This window comes from Neopelma chrysocephalum, unplaced genomic scaffold, assembly GCF_003984885.1.
Source record: "Neopelma chrysocephalum unplaced genomic scaffold, ASM398488v2 Primary Assembly neopelma1_82, whole genome shotgun sequence".
NCBI lineage: Eukaryota > Metazoa > Chordata > Aves > Passeriformes > Pipridae > Neopelma > Neopelma chrysocephalum.
Genome location: NW_020897744.1, coordinates 474,259 through 495,062, shown reverse-complemented (window position 1 = coordinate 495,062; position 20,804 = coordinate 474,259). Strand labels below are relative to the sequence as shown.

The window sequence follows — 20,804 nt, the reverse complement described above, 5'->3', positions numbered from 1 at the left end:
AACACCCACCCCGAGCACACCCGGGACGGGTCCCCGCGCCCCTACCCAGAGCCCGCCGCCGCGGGAGCGCGCCCCGAGCCCCGCGGGAGCGCTCGCCACCCGCGTGGGTCAGTTTTCGGGACACGCCCCCTCGTTTGCATGTTCTGCCTCAGCTGTCCAATCAGACGCGCGCCCGCAGGCTCGCGGAGGAACCGGCCCCGCCCCGCGCAGCCCCCGCACCCGCGAACACGGAGATGTCGCAGCTCCGGAACAGCGGAACCCACTGACATCCTCTATCGTAAAACAGAAATAAAACTGCATTAAGAATTGCGTTTCATTTGCACAATCCTCTGTTCCTATCTGCTTACAAATCAGGATGTCAAAACACCAGTACCTAAACCACACCTCAAGCGCTTTGCTTGAATAAATATCCCGTTTAAAGAGAGTATTTCTATAGCAGACTTTCAGAGTTTCAGTTTTACAATGCCTCAATCAGTTCCTTCTGAGCACCATACGAGTAAAAGATTAGTTTTCTTTTAAATTTACTTTACTAAATAAAATAAAATTTTATCCCAGGATTGCAGGGATCTTTTATTTATTCTTTATATTTTAATTTATATTTCATTTATTTATATATATTTCATTTATTCTTTACATTTATATTCTAAATTTCTTTTATTTTAATGTATTATCTTAATAGATTTTTTTATTCAATAATTATTCCCACTTATCAGAAAAGGGCAACTATAAATCATTTTGTATATATATATATGTATGTATGTATATTTATATAAGTGTGTATATACATATATATATACACAAAACGATTTTTATATATATATTTCACTCAGAAAACTGAACTGTGCAGGCAGTTGATGACTATTTTTTACCAGACATAAAAGTATACAGGAAAAAGTAAATCTTTTCTGCCACTACTTGCCTAAACTTAGCTTTTACCTTTTTTCAGAAGCCTCTTCACTTCCACATAGTTCCCTTCCCTGACATAGTCATGCATCTCGGCTTCCAGGGAGTCCTCTTTCATAATTCCAAGCTTGACTGGGCACGGAAACGGAACAGGGACAAGATGAGCCATCTTCTTTCCTCAACAGAGCTGGGAAAAGGTACGAAACGTCACGAAAGCTGCAAAACACTACAACTTAACTTATCTCCGAGTTCAGCACCTGCAGCAGCCGATGTAAATGGCTGTGGCTGCTCCGCCCTGGAGGACCCCGGGCCGGCCGGGACACACGGGCCCCGTCCCCTCAGGGACCAACGACACCAACGGGCACAGGAGCAGCCGCCGCACGCGGCACCGCCCTCGCGGCTCCGCGCGCCCGCGCATGCGCAGTACTCCCGCCGGCCTCGTGCGCGGCCGCCGCTTCGCGCCAGGGCGCGGCGCGCGCCGGAAAGGGGGCGGGGCCCCAGAGCAGGGGGCGGGGCAGGAGAATGACGTATATATCCATCCTTAAGGGCGTGGTCTATATTTGTCTCCGCCCACGGGGGCGTGGCCTGTCCCGCCCGCTCCCGCCCGTTCCCGGTGCCGGTGCTGATCCGGGTCCTGATCCCGGTGCCGCCAATGCAGCGGGAGGTGGGCTCGCTGCCGCTGGCCCCCGCCCTGCGGGCCCGCCTGGCCGCCGCCGGCTTCCAGACGGCGCAGGAGCTGCTGGAGACCGGCCCCTGCGGCCTGAGCAAAGGTACCGGCGGCACTTCGGCCCCGCGGGGCCTCCCCGCGCCCTTCCGCTCTCCCCCTTCCCCTTCCCGGCTCTGGGACCCCTTGCTGAGGCTTCCGTGTGGCCCGGGAAACGGGCACAGTAAATACTGAGTGAGGTTCACAAGGTTCTGGTAGATCTGTCTTACACTGAGCGATGGATGCAAACGGGATGCAGGAAAACGAAAGGATTCTGCCAGTCTCGTCCCTCTTCTTTCCCCAGCTTCCCTCTTCTTTTTTTCTATGTAATTTAAACAAAATAAACTTCTGTGGAGTCAGGAAGTTACCTCTTTCAAGAGATGTAAATAAGATTTGCAGACTTGATAAGGAGTGTGTCCTGACACTTCCCTGTGAGGGTGGGGAGGCCCTGGCACAGGTTGCCCAGAGAAGCTGTGGCTGCCCCATCCCTGGAAGTGTCCAAGGCCAGGTTGGACGAGGCTTGGAGCAACCTGAGCTAGTGGAAGGTGTCCCTGCCCATGGCAGGGGGTGGAATGAGATGATATTTAATGCCCCTTCCCACCCAAACTACTCTGAGATTTTCATTATCAGTAGTTTTGTTAATTATGATAATATGTGGTAATGGTTTTTGCTTTGACAATCAAAGCTGGATCTGTCAAGGCACATGTGTGTATAAAGATATTTGCAGGTCTCTCATCTCTGTTCTTTGATCTGTGGTTCAAATATAAAAATGAAGCATCAGGTGCTCAGCCCTGGGCTATCCTGAAAATACCCACAATCAGTGGGTGTCACTGGCACTTACTGGTCTGCAACCTGGCTTCTTTTACAGGACATTATTTGCTTCAAATGAAATTAATACGATAGTGCATTTGGTGCAGAGTAGGGGAGTTGTTCTGCCAGAGCTCATCCATCTATGAACAGCAGGTTTGATTTTATTATTATCTGCAGATACTTTGATTTTATTATTATTTGCAGACAACTTGCTGTCACCTAAACCCCAAACACAGCACGTCATTGCTCTGAGTTCTTTTGAAAATCCTGCCATTAGTCTCAGGGCTGTGTGTGTGTTACACTGAAAGGGTGGATATGGATAATTCTATGTTCTGTCAAAGATGTTGAATTACCTCATCATTCTTTAAATCAATTGCTGTTTATAAAAATAAGGTGGTTTTGACTTTTCCAGAACTTGGAATTTCCAAAGAAGAGGCGCTGGAAGCCCTGCAGGTGGTGAGGCAGGAATGTCACGGGGATGCAGCGAGGACTGCCGGGGGTTCAGGCGCCACCAGAAAGTTCACAGCCCTGGAGCTTCTGGAGGAAGAGCAAGCCCAGGGCTTCATCATCACCTTCTGCTCAGCACTGGACAACATTCTGGGAGGGGGTGTGCAGCTGACAAAAATCACCGAGGTCTGCGGAGCGCCCGGCGTGGGGAAAACGCAGCTGTGGTATTTTACCGCCGGGTGACCTTTGTGCGACCAAGAACCACTTTTTGTTTCACTTAACTCTGATAATAATTGTGCTGCTCCCTGTTCCATGTGTCCCTCAGCAGAAATGTCCCTTCAGGAGCGGGTCAGGAGAGGTCTGTGGTGTAAATATTTCCCTTTTCTCCTGTTTCCCGTGGCAGTATGCAGCTGGCAGTAGACGTGCAGATCCCGGAGTGCTTTGGGGGCGTCGCTGGAGAAGTCGTGTTCATTGACACCGAGGGAAGTTTCATGGTAGACAGAGTGGTGGAGATTGCAGCTGCCTGTGTGCACCACTGCCAGCTCATTGCTGAGGCTCAGCAAGAGGAAGGTAACGTTGCTGAGTTGTTTCTTTCTGCCTGGTAGGCAGGGATGGAGAGAAACAAGTGTCTCGTAGGCTGCAGTGCTACATTTGGGGCTTAGGGAGTTCTTGCTGGCAGCCTTTTATTTCCACCTGTGTGTGTCAAACCCTGAACTGCATCAGTGTTTGGACCTGTGCTGCAGACTGGGCTGGTTTACTTTAAGAATAATTCTTTTTCTACGTGATGATATGGGGAGGTTTAAGTATGTGGGGGTTTGGTGTTTGCCTTTCCTTCTTTCTCTCTTTCTCTCTTTCTCTCTTTCTCTCTTTCTCTCTTTCTCTCTCTCTTTCTTTCTCTCTCTCTTTCTTCCCTCCTTTCCTTCCTTTCCTTTCTCTTTAAAGATCAAATTTGCAGCTAAACCCAAACACAACTCTGTTCAGCAAAACTGAGGGATTATGGGCTGCAACACAGGGTTGGGTGGGGAAAGAGAAGAGCAACAGCAGAACTTTTTGAGGCACTGTTGCTGCTGAAGCCCCATATAGCAAAACTGTGGCTGGAATTCAGCTCCTCCATAAGGTCAATATAGCCAGGCTGCTTTTTTTGAGGATTTTTATTCTCAAAGTCATCAGTCTGTTGGGGACAGTGACAAAACTTCCACGTTGCTCTTGGAGAATTTATGCACCAAACTTCTGCTTGAAGTGAGGTGAAAGGACACCGTATTAAATGAGCTGCTGCCTGTACATTAAACAAAGGATGATTAATAGTCCCTGATGGCCTCTGGTGGTGTTCTGGCTTGAAAATGATTTACTGGAAAGGTTCTTGTTTCAGAAATAAATGTTTCATTTTTGGAGCCCTCCCTTGGAGGCTCCGGTGTCTCTGTGTGCAAATGCTGAGAGAGCATCTGCTCACCACCTTCCTGACTTTCAAGCCAGATGGAAGGTATGTCTCCACACTCTCTACCTTGCCTGTTCTGTTTCTGGGGGCTTTGCTGTTGCTATGTGTGGAGGGCATAGTTTGGTGCAATGATGAAAGTAACAATATGCTCGTACAGACTTCTGACTCATTTATTCATCTGTTTGCTTGTTCTCAGATCATCTGAAAGCTTTGGAGACCTTCTCTCTTGAAAGTATCCTTTCTCACATATATTACTTCCGTTGTCGTGACTACATAGAGCTCCTTGCCCAGGTCTACCTCCTCCCAGAATTCCTCTCAGAGCATTCCAAGGTAAGGGTTATTGCAGGCTTATCAGAACATATCACTCATCTTCACACTAAAGATTTTTATCTGCTGTAGTAAGAGTAACATGAGTAAACACCTTGGTACCTCGTCAGCTTGGCAGTAACGTATTGGCTGATGCCAGAGTACAAATGTAAAGCCTTCTGCTTGTTTGCTTTTTCATTCCCATCCCAATTACTCTTGAGAGTAATTTGCTTTTGCTCCCGCTGCTGCCACCATCCTGAATTTTCAGTTTGGATCCTGGATCTGTGTTGCCACGTGTTGTTACATTTCTGTGAGCTCTGAGTTATGAATCATCACAGAACTGCTTTACAGAAGAGTCTCTGAGCCAGGTGTGCCTGTGGTGACCACAATGATGGCATCAGAAAGGCTTTCTTTTGTCCTAGAAGATCACTGAGGACCAGAAACATCCCGCACCATCTTGGCATCCAAAAAGTGACTTTTCTCCTTCTTTCCAGTACATCCTCTGTTGCTACAAGCAACCAGAGCCTGCAGCCTGACTCTTGGGTGGACTGCAGCCAGAAAGTTTCCTAGTACCCCATGTCTTAGAGAAATGCTATTGTAAGGCAGATTATCACCACCTCCCTTCCAGATTTCCAGATTCTGCACAGCAGATCCCTCCCTGTCAGGATTTGGGGAAGGTGGCTGGTGCCTCGTTCTATCAGAGCACAAATCCCCGTTGTTTAGTTAGATTGTCTTTTGCATATGTTCCAAAATTTTCATTTTTGGAAGCTGTTGTGTTCTCGAAGGCGCAGATGGGAGTCTCACTTTTGCTTGGTGTAGTCTGGTACTTCCCCTTCTCTGCCAGGTACTAACGGTGCCCTGTTGTGTTTGCTCTTGTGGAAAGTACATGGCTTCATTAGCACAGTTACACTGGGCTGCAGCTCCCTGGTACCATCTGTGCTGATTTATCTGTGCTTGGCCTGGAGCCTGAAGTACTGAAGGTTGCAGGAGAACCATAAGACCTTCTGCTGATTCCTTGGACAGGCTATAAGTGACTTGACAGATTGCTCATTGCAGTCCAGCTCTCATTAAAATTAGTCTGGTCCCTCTGGAGCCCAGTCTGGGACCACAGGGAAACTCCAGGGTTTAGGTTGGTTTTTTTAAGAGAGACATAGTTGTACATATTTAGAGATAGAGAGATGTAGAGATCCAAATGTGTCATTTGGAAATATGAATTAATTTGAGATCTTGTTATTAATATGGGAAAGGCTGTTAGAAAATATTCTTGTCATAATAAACTGAATTCTTTAAGGTAGAGCTTGGTCTGGTAGAGCCAAGCTGACATGGAGAAGGAAGATATTACCAAAGCCCTACTTTTAATACTTTAAGTCTTCTTGTTTGCTATTTATAACAAGTGCAACTGGGAGAAAATTGACTAAATTGCATCCTACCTGGACATATTCATCTGATAGACAAGTTATATAACCATGTATACATTCCTTTATAGCGTGAGTCATGTTTATACTGTTAAACTGATTGCTCATAAAGAAATTAGGCATGAAGAAGATGTACAGGCTCATAAAAAAGAATCTGTAGGAAGGAGGAAAAATGAGAAAACAGAAGAATATCTTCTTTTGATTCCAACTATTTAATCTTCTTTTGCAAATTAAGATTTTTTTTTCATTTGGAGGCCTGGGGCCATTTCACAGGGTGATGTTTATGCAGGCTTGTATGTTCCAGTAATGAGTTAAATCAATAATACAGAAAATCAGGGGGTTTTTGTTGTTCCCAATTTGTTATCTCGTGCATTAATGCAAGAGCTTGTAGATACTGAGGATTTGAGTGACATCTGAACATGAAGGCACTGTAAGACCATCCATCTCCCTCCTGTATTCCAGACAAACTTGGGTCATCAAAACAGCTACAACAAATGAAGTTAGAATAAATCAAAATCCCAGACTAATGTTTATACAGTGTCTTGAGGGTGATGAGCCAGCAGCTGCATCGTGCTCTGACTTCAGCTAATGATTGCTACAAAAGAAATAATTCAGCAAAGCAAACATCTTCAGGCAAGACAGATCCCATTGCAGTGTGTCTGGAATACCTTTAGGCATCTCTTAAACTCCGTGTTTCTGAGCTCACTGATGTGAGCTGAGTTATCTCAACAGTGACTACAGACAGCATGAATTTTGAGTTTGGTTTGGATTTAACTTTTGAGGGAGAAGGTGAAATAAATTAGTGTTAGAAGTACAATTGTGACGTTTAATGATTATTTTCTCCATCTTCTCCTTTGCAAGGCTCTAAGTCCAGCTTTGTTATTTTGTATTCCATACCAGGAGATGCAGAGAAGTCAGGTAGCTGTAAGTGAGCTGAAAGGGGACATTTGGGAGGGCAGCTCTGTGCTGGGTTAACTCATGGGAGAGCTTGGGGAGCATTTTGTTGAGCTTGGTGCAGTGTTTTGTTTGAGCTGGTGCAGCTCTAGCCTGAGCTGGTCCCTGTGCATGATGCAGCCCTGCACTTAGCATGTGTTGTGGAGTGTTTGGAGCTTGAGGCTCTTCACCTGCACTCCTTTGAGGTGCTGATTGTCACTGATATATAGAGAGAAATAAAGGTTACGTGGTCGTGCTCATCGAGGTATGAAATAAAAGATGGCCCTCACCTTCTATAAAACACTGTAAGTGCACTTAAAAATAGGTATTGCTGCTTGTTGTCATTTTTTTATAGGATGGTAATGGTAGTTTTTTCCTTTCCTTCTGCATTTAGGTCCGACTGGTGGTGATTGATGGAATTGCCTTCCCTTTCCGCCACGACTTCGAGGACCTGTCCCTGCGGACGAGGCTGTTGAATGGTCTGGCACAGCAGCTCATCATCGTAGCAAACGACCACAAAGCAGCGGTGAGTCCATTAAATCCCAAAAGATGCCGCTTTGGAATAAGTATCCTACAAAGAAATAAGCAAATGTGATTTGTGGTTGTCTCTGAACAGCAAAATAAGACTGCGAGAACGTCCTCCACGTTCGTTCTTGCCAGGTTTAGTTAGTAAATGGAGATGGATCACACAGGAACAACACCTATAAGGTGGGAAATTCCTAGACTTGCAAAAATAAGTAAAATTTGCATTAACAGCATACTTTGGATCTTAATTCAATGGTAGTATGTCAGTTTGCCACGCTGTTTCCCAGCGTTGGTTGGACAAGGAATGCTCCTTTGGTGACTTTACATGAAAACATATCAGACCGTTCGGCAGTTCCAACACAACTTCATGCTCTTAGTTTAAAAATAAACCCCGGTCTTAGTGGAGAAACTGTTCTTAGGGAGGAAAACCATTTTATCTGCTGGTTTGCCTTGCTCTTCTGGCATCCATGGAAACCCAGGGCTTCCTTCCTGGGCATTGTTTCCACGTCATTGACGCCAACATGGAGGCAGCGGCCCCGCAGCCAGCAGATGGCACTGGGAAGCTGCAGCTGTTCCAGAAGTTGTTTTGGAAGTCTCTCACAGCTCAGAGAAGCATTGTTCAGGAATTAGAGCTTCCACGGCCTCAAAATGGTGCTTGTGCCTCTCTAACGGTTTCCAGGTGATTTGTGACCTTGTCACCCACAACTCTCTGGCGCAATTGGCTTTTGTTCCCAGCGGCTAAAAATAAGCCTCTCCTTGTGCTTCCACTGATAGATGTGGGAAGGGGAAGAGCCCAGCTCCGTGTTCAGGCTGGGCTGGCTGCCGAAAGGGTGCCCTTGCTGTCTCCCTGGTGTGAGTTATGGAGCTTCTTCCTGCTGCTGTGGGTACCAGGGAGATGGATGTTCCATGGGTGCTGGGTTTGCACAGCCTCTGATTTCTTGAGTCCTCTCACTCACAGCTTGGTACCTGGTGACCTTGAACAGCAGCAGCTGTCATTGGACACTTTATTTTTCTTTGGTCGAGGGAAACGTATATAATTTATCTCTTCTGAACCAGGGAGCAGTTTAGTACAAAGGCTTGCTAAATAAACTCTTGCTAAAGGAGTGATCAGTCACAGCTTCAGGGTAACTTCAGTTGGTGCCTGGGTTAGTTCCATGAGCCTGTGAGCAGGCTAAATCCAGCCTGCATGCCAGGGATTGCTTGTCAGGCAGCCTGGATGCTCTAATATGGTAGGAAGTCAGGCCCTTGCGTTTCTAAAGCTGGACTCAGTGGGCTGTGTGAGGATGCCCAGCCCAGCCCTTCTTCAGCAGTGAGATGGGGAGCCTATTTGGGGCTGTTACCATCCACTTATGATGAGTTACTTCTCTAAAATATGCAATATATGTCCTGGGCTTTCAGCTGTGTAAATGTTTTGGGGTGTGCCCCGTGTGCTCAGTGGAAATGTTTGCTCTCACACACTTGCTCAGGCAAGAATCCTACAAGCTTATCAAACAGTGAAAACCCCTGGGGTTTAAGATAGGTACGATTTTTTTTTTATTTTTCATTTTTAATGAACTTTGTGATTAATATTCCTGGCTCTTTTCTGTCTCACCCACCCCCACTTCTACCAGGGATCTAACCTAGACTGTCTGTGAGCCTCCCACGAGTGATTCGTGCTGCGAAAACACTCCCCCGCTCTGTCTGTTCACTTTCATTCTCTTTGTATATTGTACCCACTTGTGCATTTTTAGACTACAAGGCACAGAAATTTGGTTAATCACTGGGCTAATGTGTGTTTTGGGCAGCACCACCAAGTTCATTCACCCCAGTGACTGAGAGCTGTCTCTTTATGGAGCGCCGGTGCATCTAAACACAGCTCCAAACAGTATTTAGGGCTAATGCGGTGGGATAAACAAGTTGTTTGGAGTTTGCATCCCTTGGGAGGGGAGAAATTTAGGTTTCTTCAAAGTCATGAATGAAAGAAATCTCCCTTCCATTCAAAAATGCATTTTGCAGGGTCCTCTTATTTTGTTTTGAAAAGATGAGGCACACCTACATTTTCTTCTCATTAACACAGAAGATTCATCACCGTTGCCAAGAGTTTTGCCTGAGCAACTACTTTATCAGTAAAAGCTTTTTGAAAAATCCCTCTCTTCCCTCCCACCAATATGCTGGTTTCCTGGAGATTTTCTTATTTGTTTTGCTTCTGTTTCCTCCTTCAGGTGGTTCTGACAAACCAAATGACAACAAGAATCGGGCAAAGCCAGTCCACGTTGGTACCTGCTCTAGGTAAGTGTTCAGCTTGTGAGTTGAAAACTGATGTGTGGTTTCTTTTCCTTTGGCATCATATACAAAGGAAATGAAATTGCTGAATCTCCACAGTGCAGCAGAAGCCATGGTGAAAATACCAGACCCATCTGGAACTGCTGGCATGGTGGAACTCTAGAGCAGTGCTGAGCTAGGGCAGCCTTGTGGTTGTAATTAAAAGTATCAGATTTTATTCTGTTGCTGAGACGTGGTGTGCAGATTAGACTCCTGGTTAGATTTGTGAGAAGAGATTATAAATATGCTTGAAAGTCATGACATTTTCAGATTGCAGAAACTCACAGGTTGAGAGCGTGGATGGACTTTTTTTTCCTTTTTAACCCAAAATTTGTAATACTAAATTTGATATTAGATGTAACAATATTCCTTAAGGTGACAGACCCTTTCTGGGGAAGCACTAGGAACTCAGAACTCTCTAAGTAGATGTGCAGCTAATGGATTGCACCTTCCCCTGAGGATCTTGTGGACTTACCTCTGTCACAGCTGAGGAGGCCACTGTCCCTCCTGGATGTCACCACCACACCCTGAGCTGTTTGGGTGATTGTCTCCCAATCCACTTCTGCCAAAAGTGGCCAAGTAATCTTGAGCTGTTTCAATAATAAGTAAACTCTGATAAATCAATAATATAGACTGAAACTGGCTGGTGAATCATCATCCAAAAAATGTACCTGGGAGCAGTAAACCTCGAGCAGGAATGGGGTGATGAAGAGGTTAAAGCCCTCAAAGAAGAACTTTGCTTAATGGTTGCACACCTCAAACCACGCTGCAATTTGCTAAATTCCCTGAGAACCATTCGCTGCCTCTCCAAAACAATTTAAATTGTTTATTTTCCCATTACCCTTGAACGCATTCCATTAATTATTTGCAAAGGCATTTCATATTTGCTGCATCGCTGGAACTCTCTGCAGTTATGATGGAGAGGGAAGTTCTGTGTGGGATCCTCAGCCTGCCCAGAGCCAGTTTAAGTGTTTTTTTTTCCAGGCTGCTCAATTTTGCCCAGTAATGAGCAGAGTACCTCATACAGACTCATCTGCTGCAGTCACAGGGGAAAAGAAAACAGTTCTGAAGCAGAGATTTCGACAAATTAAGGAAAAGTTCAGCATTTAAATCTTATTTCAGGTTGTAACTTCGTATTATTTTATGATTCACTTCAAGGGCACAAATTCTCTGTGCACAGGTTTAGTTTCTGTGAGCTAAGCAATGATTCCCCTGTTCTGGAGGGGAGGGAGAAGGGGACAGTACAAAGGCAAAGATGTTCCCAGTGTCTGTACAGGCACTGAACCATTTGGCACAGTTGTAGGGTAAATTAAAATGAACAAACACAGACCATCTCCTCCAGGAATGTGAGGAATGTGGAATTTGGAGCTGCGATGGCAGACCCAGCTCCCAGGATCTGACCCTTTTTGTCAGTTTTGCCTCTTGCTCTCTGATGGATTATTTTTGGCAGCCTTTCTGGCTACAAACTCAATTAAAGCTAATAGAGCCTGTCTTTTTTCACTGGCCAGCATTGTTTGGGAGCTGTTGTGTTTGTTGAGTCATGGGGACAGTAAAGAATGTGAAGACATTCAGAGTTGGTTATAACTCAAAGATATCATGTATTTTTTCATTACAATTCAAAGATATCATGCATATTTTCTTTCACAAACATTTAATTTGGCATAACCTCACGTTGAACTGACTGTGACTCTCACCAGAGTGTGTGTGACCACGTTAAACTGAGTGGTGTGTCCTCCTTCAAAAATTAAACTTTGTACCAGTTGGTAAAATATTTAAGCAGAGGGAAAACCCCCTCATCCTAAACAGCGATATCTCTACTGTAGCATTTCAGAGTGGTACAAAACTCTTTTCATTTTAATGTGAATTTATGCCACAGACTCGGTGCAAGTATTGAGCTGGTGGGTTACAAGGTGATTTTTATGCCCCACTCTGAAGAGATGCTTTTTCAACAGTCTCATCATAAAGGCTAAAGAACCTCCCACTTCTCCCCAGTTGGTTGTAGCCAAAGGAACTATTGAGGGAGGGATCAGCACCAAACCCCCAAGTAAAATTATTCAAACCTATTGCATCCCTTAAATAGCTTTTTTTCCCCCATTGATTGGTAAGCCTAAGAAACAGCTTTTTCTAAGATTTCACGACAGCATTAATCTCTAAACTCTTATTCAGCTCCTGAGCAGAAGGGAAGGTCTTAATTATGACAAAAAAAAAAAAAAGAAAAAAAGCACAGATGCTGCAAGGTATTAAGTCAAGAGCTTTGTGAAGGGGACAGCTTTCTTTCCCACTACTGATAGCTAAGCTGGGTGTTCCTAGACATTTCTGCTGGATATATTTAGAAAGGAGGTCAAATATTAATCTACAGCCAGTTTAGCTCAGAAATATCTCATTTTACAGTAGCACTTTTCAATGCAGCTGGAAACGTGCCGGTGTGGAATTTGTACCCATTGTAAAATGTGTTCTGAGCTCTGACTCGGAACCGCGTCTGAAAGCCAAAATCTTTAATCTCAACTTAGATATATAGTGGAGCAAGGTCTGGCAAGATGCCCAGAGGGTCTAGGTCTTCATTACAGCAGAATCATATTTTTTTCTTCTCTGGGCTCTAATGAATGTCAGAGCACAGGGGGCACATGGGGCTGGAGATGTGGTGGAGAGCAGTGAGTGATTCCAGGGGCTGCGGGCAGGGGAGCAGGAGAGACCTGGAGCACTTAAGCAAAATGACTGGTTTAAAAGCCATCTTTTGACTGTCTCCTGGGATAAACAGACATAAAAACTGTCTGTGCATTGACTGAGCTTGTGGTCAGGTGTGAGCTGAAATAGTAGGACTGTTCCCCTGAAGCAGGATAACAATCCAAACTTCCTTCTCTCCTTCCACTACGCCCCCCCTGCTCCTTGCTTTTGGTTGTGTTCTTTTGCATTTTGCTGTCAGAAGCAGAAGACTGCTTCAGGGGCCCTTAATATTTTAATAATCATTGACTTTCTCCCAAAGCTGGTATCCCAAAGGGAGTGATGTTTGCTCATAATTATGCCTGAGAGACAGAATATTGCAGTTTTGAAGTAGGATTTAGACGTACTCACTCAACTTCTTTAGTAGTAATTAGACAAATCTTTTCTTCATGCTGCCTGTTTTCAGGATTTGTCTAGTACCTGTCCTTTATTTGGCACCTATAAAATCTTTCTACAAATATGGGAGCATCACATCAAGATTTCTGTAAAACACCCTGAGTACAGAGGTTATTCCTCATCTTGGTATATTTGTTGTGAAATCCTTGTACATATGAAAAAGATGTGATTCATCACTGCAAGTAAAGGCACATATGTTTTAATCATGGTGGGGGTTTTTTTTGGAAGACTTGGTCTAATTTCAGCATCAGATGGTGATGCTGGTGTAGGAGATTACTAAAATGGCCTGTCATTTTGTGTCACTCAGGAGAAAGCTGGGGACACGCTGCCACCGTCCGTTTAATCTTTCACTGGGACAACAGTCAGAGGTAAGTGAAAATCAGAATAAAAATCGTAATAATGACAAGTGTGACCCTGGGAAATTTTCTGAGACTGACCATAGTGGCCAAGCAGGGATTTGAATTTGGCTTTTGGCCTTGTTCTGCTGTGTCCCAGCCTACTGAGGCTCAAGAGTTTTCTCGCTCGGGCTGAACTGTCAGGCTCCTCCTCTCCACCACGGGACACCTTCTTTCTGACCAGATGCCACGTCTCATAAAACATAACATCCTGATGGCAGTTGTTCAGACACAAGGATTTAGCTGAGTAGACATTTATTTTTTTTTACTGTCTGCATTCTGTAAGCAGGGAGTAGAATTTCTTTGCCTGGGTGTTTTAGGCCCCAGCAAGTACAAAGCCAGAGATGCCAAAGAAGGCTTTAAAGCCACCAAGATAGTGACCCTCAGGAAGGTGGGCTGTAGCCTCAGGGGCAGCCTCTGGACCTTTCTGCTTTGGGATGCAGCAGGATGGGCCTGCAAAGCTGGACAGAAACCAGAGACCAAGTTCCAGTGACCTGCAGAGAGGCAGAAAGAGCTGCACTGACAGGCAAGGCAGGGCTGAGCTGTGGAGGGTGGGTTGAGACACCCAAAAGGAGGGTGACCCTTCTAAAAACAGTGTGAAGTTCTGTCTGTTGCAGTGAGATCTTCCCTGTTTCCTGCTTCTTTTTTCTCCTCTTCACTACATTGCAAGGTCATTTCTCTTTCCTGGTCAGTTAAATTTGTCTTGTGTATACTATCACCGTGCAGCAGCTTGAGATTAAGGAGCTGTGCTTCAATTCCCTAATCTTCTGCAAACAGGGAACAAAAATGCTCCTGGAATGTTGTTGTGCGTAGTTTTGCTCGTTGAATTTGAAAGAGAAATGCAGTGACACTTTCTTGTGGGGTTTTGTTTTTAAATTCTAAGTTTGAAGGCAATGCAGAGTGATTACAGCAGGCTGTTTAATTTGGAATTAAATTAACATCACTGATTAGTTAACAGCCTTTATAAGACTGAAGTTGCATCAACATAATGATTGCAGAGTGAACAAAAGTTAATTTTATATATCAAAAGAACTTTTTTCTTCTGCAACAGAGCTAGGAAGTCTGCAGATACAAGTTCCAGAAAATAAGCCAAAGATAGACAAACATGGCTTATTTACTGATCTAAATCTGCAGCTTATGTGGAGCAGGGCCTGCAGAAACAGCAATTCTGGTTACAAATGCCTCTGTAAAAAGCAGAAATAACTCAATGCTGTTGCATTTTTACATAAACTGCCTATACCTCATGATCCATCGTAGTTTTGTTGTTAAATTGTTTTTATATTACACTGTTGAGGCACGAAGACCATTTGAGAATCCATTTGCCATTTTTTTTTTTTTTTTAATTTTTCAAATGTGCTTTGGCCAACTCTGATACCTGACTCCTTTCTCTCTACTACTGCAAATGTCAGAGCTTAATTCCAAGGGTTCTCATTGCTGGGAGGAAAGATCCCGTTGAGTCAGAGGCTCCAGCTGAGCCCTTGTGAAAGCCTGGCTTCTGCAGCTTCAGATTTGGGCAATTTTGTCAAGTGTAACCCACCACTTCAATGTTCTGAGGAATTCCCTGTGTAGCTAACATGAAGTGGCAGCGTTCCTCAGGCTGTAATTACGTGCTCTCTAATAGAATGGCACCTCAGGGAGGAAAAAAAAAACCCCAAAATAATTAACGGGATTTTTGGCAGAGTGTCTTGATACAGAGAGCAGAACACTTCCTAGATTGGCTTGTATAAGTTTGGGGGAGGTGGGCATGGAGCAGACTGGCAGCCCTGGCACTGGTTCAAAAACCTTTTGCTATTGAGCTGCTTTGCAATTTTCTATCAATATTATGCAAGCCTTTACTGTGCTGTACAACACAAATCGAGGAGTATTGCTTAGAGCCTAAATGCCCAAAATCAGGGAAGTGTCAGAGGAGAAATGAAAGGGAAACTATTTTCTCAAGGTTATGCTGTATGTCAGTGGCAAGGGCAGGCTTAGAAATAGAACATCATCTTCTCCAGCCTCTAGGTTATATTGACAGGCTTATGAAATCTCTGGAAAAAGCCTCCCTGGAAGTATTGAAATTCTTGAGGGTCTCCCCCAGCTTAAGAGAGGTCAGTGAATAAATGATTAATGGAGTAGGAAAGAGTTGTGCTCAAAAACCTTTTTTGTTTGCATTTTAAGAAAGTGACATTAGGAATTAATTCATAATGAATATTGTTCCAGAAATGTCATCAAATACTGTGATGAAACAAGGCTAATTAATCATTCACTCCTTTTAGTAGGTCTAGATTGTGTGTGAGCTGACAGGTCATGTAAGGATGGAAATTTGGCATCATCCACAGTTTAAATGACCTATATGAAAATACATACCTAAGAATCCCACTGGTACCTACCCCAGGATTGTGGGAAAACTTGGGTCTGGTCATTGGGTTAGTTGGAATTTTTATTACTGTATTCACTAATCATAATTACCTGCTTTTTTGTTTTACCAGGTTGGCAACGTTGTACAAATCACCGAGTCAGAAGGAGGCAACAATCCCCTATCACATCACAGTCAGTATTGCTTTTGGGGTGGAGGGTCAGAGAGGGAGGGAGCACATTGGGAGCTGTAAAGGGACTTTCAGACACAGAGAGAAATCTGAGAACGATGTTTGCTTTTGTAGGGTTGCCTTCCGAAGGTAACCAGTAATACTGGAATGTCTCCAGATTTATGAGTATTTTGCACCTCTTCTCTTTGGAAAAGTGACCCAGCAGTTAGTCCCCTGAGTTAAAACATTTTGATTTCCAGATCAAACTTAGAGGCAGCCTGTCCCCATCTGCCTGTCCCCATCTGCTCTGCTGCTAGTGCTGCTTATTTTATCTGCTTTGATGTTAACTTCTGGCCTAAGTGCAGTTAGTGAGGACAAACTGAGCCTTCATTTGGGAGACTTGAACAAGCCAGGCTGTTTTCTCCCTTCTCAGGTAGGCTCTTCTCTTAATCTCTTCCACTTGAGTTTATCTTTTTAGGACCAGGATGGCCAGAACTATTCCAGAGGTCTCACCAGTGTCATCTATATTTCCCCATCTCTGCTTTATGTGTGTTGCCTGATATAACCCAGGCTGTATTTCCCTCTTTCATGGCTCCATCCTACAGTGACCCTACACCCAGCCAATATATACAGATTTTTCTCCTCTGTCACTATCATATAAGGAGCTTCCAGCTTATGGCTGGAGTCCTCATTCACCCCTAGTTAAATCCTGTGATTATTTCCTTTTGTGGAATGCTTAGATACATATCAATGAGAATACATGCTGTCTAAGCTGTATTTAGGTTTAAAAAAACCCTCACCACTCCACTCTTACATCTTCAAATGTCAGATCCATAGGTACATGCCATAACTATTTGCTACGTGTCCTCATGGAAACACGTTGCCATAGCATTTCCTGCAGATTTTAGTGCTGCCATAAGATGAGATCTTCAAACTTTCCAAGAGAAATCAGATTTTTCTTCACTCCTGGGTGTATTCACCTGGACAGAAGAAATACTGCAAATATATACTCTTAGCTCTGTAAAGACTGGTAGGGTAAGTGGGGCTACATCCCAAGGTTGTTTGGATCATGTGATGTGAGTCCTTTTTCTCCAGCTGACAGACAGATGGATTTTATCTTAGACAGTTTAATTGCCTTTTCCTTTCAGTTTTATATGCACCATAAAACAGCTATGCTCTCTTCTGTGTGAATGCACACAGGCTTGAAATACAGTTGAGAGTGAATCCCAATCAAAGATTAGTTAAAACTTGAGATTATCCCTGTGTTTTTCCCCTTAATCCTGATGAACTGCTTCAGCAGATGATTCCTTTAAGTAAAAAATGTATTATCCCTGTTTTTTTCATGAAATTCAGGGCTGATGATAGCAGTCTGCTGTTATCATTTCTCATTCCCATCTCTGTGGTTAGACTGGAAGACGTAAATACATGTGCACTGTTTCCAAGTCAGATTTAGCACATCTATGTATAACCAGCATACAAAAATAAGATAATTAAAGAAATAATAAACTCCTTAAGCCTCAGAAATGTTTAGACTTGGGCAGATGAGGTACCATTGACAAACTGGCTGTTCAGGGGCTGTAAGGCAATGGAGAAATGTTTAACCATGGCCAGGCTTTGGTTCTTTTTTCATCCGTGTCCTTTCCAACACTCTGGAGAGTCAGTCACCACTCTGGGGGCTGTGGAACACCTCTCCCATGAAATCCTTTCTTTCACAGGCTGATAAGGATTCATTCTTAAATGCAGAGTATGGAAATGTAAATTGATTTATGCACAAGGGAATAAGTGGCTCAGCTGATTCACCTAAATTTCCCAGGAATGTGACCTGATTATTTCATGGTGAAAGATGGAGACCCGAGACCTCTATTCCGGGTAGGAACTGTCAGTGTTTCCCTGAACTGAGGAGGGTCTGCCAAGTTAGCAGTGGGAACACTGCTCAAGTAATAAAGCCATCTACCTCTGCCAGCCTTGCTGCAGTGTGTAGATGCCAGAGGACATTAGGGAACAATTCAAAATGACAGGAGACTGAGCTTTGTCCTTGGTTCCAGTAGCCACCTCCCCACCATCTAAAACCCACTAACAAGCCTCAAAAATATACACAAAATTCATGTGTTTTCGAGGGTGCATGCCTGTAACCAGTGTGCCAGACATCCATACTAGGCAGCCCACTTTATCATGTTCTGGCCTTTATAACCATTGGAATGCTTTTGCTGGGAGTCAGCCTGCTGGATTAAGTGGATTCTTGGCTACAGATCCACCTTTGTGCCTCAGGGAAATGGCAGAGATTAGATGCAAGCAGCAGTGAAACATTAAACTTGAAGATTCCCCATCAGGCTCTTTAGAATAACACTTGAGTTGCTTATAATAGCAGAGGGACTGCACAGATCCTGCCCTTGTGGCACCTCTTGCTGTTTGTTCCTTTAAAAGCCCTGGGCTGGGTGAGGTGAGGCATTCAGAAATAGAAATACAGGGATGGCAGACGTAAGCAAGACATTTTACTTGGGTTTGGGATTGATCTTGGTGTGGGACACGCTGGCATTTTGGAGGAGTCACATGTCTGATAGGAATTCCGCCTGCTTTTTTCACACTGCACCAACCCAAAATGTCAGCGTTCCTGAAAGGCTCCTGTCCCCACCTGAGCATTTTGGATCACCAGAGCGATTTTCTTTTCTGATTAACCCCTTTTCCTCTCTAAGTCTGCACTGAGAGTGTCCCCTGAGCTGCCAGCAGTGCTCCCTGCACATCTCCATTTGCTTGGAGATGGGAAGACAGACAGTTGCAGGTTTTCATAACATCTCAGTATCTCCATCTGCATCCGTGACGTGTTGAGCTAACTGATTTTCCAGATCTTTCTTATTTTAAAATGGTTAAAAACCATTAAATTGTGAGCTGCAGTAAAAGAAAATACAAATGCTACTAGATCAGATAGATCACATCAAGCACTCTCCTGAGTAGCAGCGTCTAGTTTTCACTTCTGCATTTAGTTTTTGGCAGTTAAAGGTTTTCATCCCGTTGTGTCCTATAAATTACTATGCTGGAACAGTCTTTGCAGTCTACAGACTGATTCAGCTCTGCTGTTCTCTTACAACGTCTCATTGATGTTTTCAGTTCATTAAGTAGGTACATGGAACAAAAATATCCTAGGTTGTAGAAATTCACAGTTTTGTTTCTGAAAATGACGGAGGCAATTAATCCAGTCATCTCCCTCCTTCTGGGGGAGCTGATGGATTTGTCTTTTAATTTATTTAAATAAGCAACATAAGTGAATTTACAGAGAAGCAGTTCTTCATAGCCATAGGGGTGATTAGTAGCAAAATGAAAATGATAGCCTGGTTGGTGAAAATAAAATATCTTCAAGGAAGAAAACGAGGAGACACAGTTAATAGTCGGCACGTGTGTTGAAAACTTTGCAGTGCTGGTCTGTAAACGTTCTGGGGCTGCTCATCTAAAATAAATGGCAGCCTCCTCCCTTATCCTGGTCTTCTGGGAACTGGTTGCTCATGCTTTATATCCATACAAGCTTTAGCACATGATTTCCCTTACATCTTACAGCCTCATGGCTTCCGAGATGTGCAGCCTCCAGCTGTCACTCAGAACGCAGAAGGGACTGAAATGAACCCTCGGAAGCGGCTGCGGAGGGAGGAGGAGAAGCAGCAGCGATTCCAAAGTTGAATGTTAAAAAATGTGAGCTACGGGAGAGCAGTTGCACAGTGAATGTGCAACCAAAGGCAGCCTGAGAGACTCTCAACTTCAATTCCTGCTCTGGATGTTATTTTAACGTTAAGACTGCAATATGCAAATTTCTGAGGCAGAAAATTCCTTTGTGTGTGGCATAATTTTACTTTTATAATAAAAATCTATGTTTTCTATTACAAGGGACTTCAGGGTGGGGTTTTTTTTATTTGGGTTTTTTTTTTTGGTTGGTTAGTTGGTTTGGGGGATTTTTTGAGGAGGATGGAGAATCCAACTACTTCTTTTAGTCTGGGTAAAAGCACAATGAAATGAGTGCATCTAGCACAGCACATTGAATGACATGGGTCTGGATCACTCATCTGGCTTTGTGTGCACCTGAATTTTAAGGAGGTTGGATGCAGCACTGTGCTCACCACCTGCTCAGAGCAGGGCAGGAGGCAGTGGAGCTGCTCCTGGGTGCTGCAAGAGAAATGCAGGTTTCACCAGAGTGGGGCTTTAGCCCTTACCTGCTGCAAAGTCCTTGATCAAGGACAATCAAAGCTCTGCTTTGAACTTCTCGTTTATCTTGTGGTGACAACAACAACAGAGAGAAAAGGCTGGATCTGAAGGACAAAAGATTTAATCCAGCACGGTAATTTTATGTTCCCATCTTGGTAAGTAAGAATACTTTGCCATCACTCAGGCTTGAACCAAAGCATAGCCCTCACTCCCAAGTTCTTTATTTCAGGCTGAGATGCTGTAATCAGGATCTCTTTTGTCCGTGGCTTTAATAAAGAGGAAATCCAGACTTCTTATACACCAGCCATATATTAGCACCTCCAGACTCTAAACCAAAAGAATGAATCTACACTGGAAACACAGCAGGGTTTTGTCCTCTTTTTATTAAGAGAAAACAAATCGATGAGATTATTAGAGGAGAAGAAAGGTGCTGCAGTGCAAAATAGTAATTACTTCAATTATGAGAAGTGTTTGTACACATGCACACAGATGACCCCTTTCTGGCAGAGAGCTCGATAACGTTAGAGCTGAGGAAACTCAGCCAGCAGCTAAATGAAGAATTCAAGTTGTGGGAGTCACTATCTTGAATTTTTAATTTAGTATACACTAAACTGACTTTGCCTTGAAACAAAATTCAGTGCTGAATCTGAGTCATAAAAACTCTCTATTCAAAAAAAATAAAGCTGCAAAAAAAAAAAATAAAAAAGAGGCAGTGGGTTTTGGATCATTATAGTGTTTAGATATAAATTACATAATGAAATATTAAAAGGGAAAGTATTCAGTTGCCATGCAGCAAAACTGGGCTGTGTCAAAATTTAAAAA

The 20,804-nt window shown here is 43.8% G+C and overlaps 2 protein-coding genes across 5 annotated transcripts in view; one reads left to right on the top strand and one right to left on the bottom strand.

Moving 5' to 3' along the window:
* Positions 1 to 1,280, bottom strand: part of TEX14 (testis expressed 14, intercellular bridge forming factor) — a 26,568-nt gene extending 25,288 nt beyond the window's left edge. For 2 of the 3 annotated variants that reach the window (XM_027691004.1, XM_027691003.1), the window contains exon 1: positions 937 to 1,280. In XM_027691004.1, coding sequence (XP_027546805.1) covers positions 937 to 1,072 — 136 coding nt within the window. In that variant the 5' untranslated portion in view covers positions 1,073 to 1,280. The remainder of the gene's footprint in view (positions 1 to 936) is intronic. The other variant, XM_027691002.1, reaches the window with a different exon arrangement.
* A 208-nt stretch (positions 1,281 to 1,488) lies between these two features.
* Positions 1,489 to 19,663, top strand: RAD51C (RAD51 paralog C). 2 transcript variants are annotated; one of them, XM_027691098.1, is made up of 9 exons: positions 1,489 to 1,673; positions 2,829 to 3,087; positions 3,267 to 3,433; positions 4,495 to 4,628; positions 7,347 to 7,478; positions 9,679 to 9,745; positions 13,203 to 13,263; positions 15,759 to 15,819; positions 19,344 to 19,663. In XM_027691098.1, exons 1-9 carry the CDS (start codon positions 1,556 to 1,558, stop codon positions 19,461 to 19,463), a joined length of 1,119 nt encoding a protein of 372 aa, XP_027546899.1. In that variant the 5' UTR covers positions 1,489 to 1,555; the 3' UTR covers positions 19,464 to 19,663. The 2 variants fall into 2 exon arrangements, with proteins under 2 accessions (XP_027546899.1, XP_027546898.1); XM_027691097.1 differs by having other exon boundaries at positions 15,759 to 19,458.
* Positions 19,664 to 20,804: the final 1,141 nt, after the last annotated feature.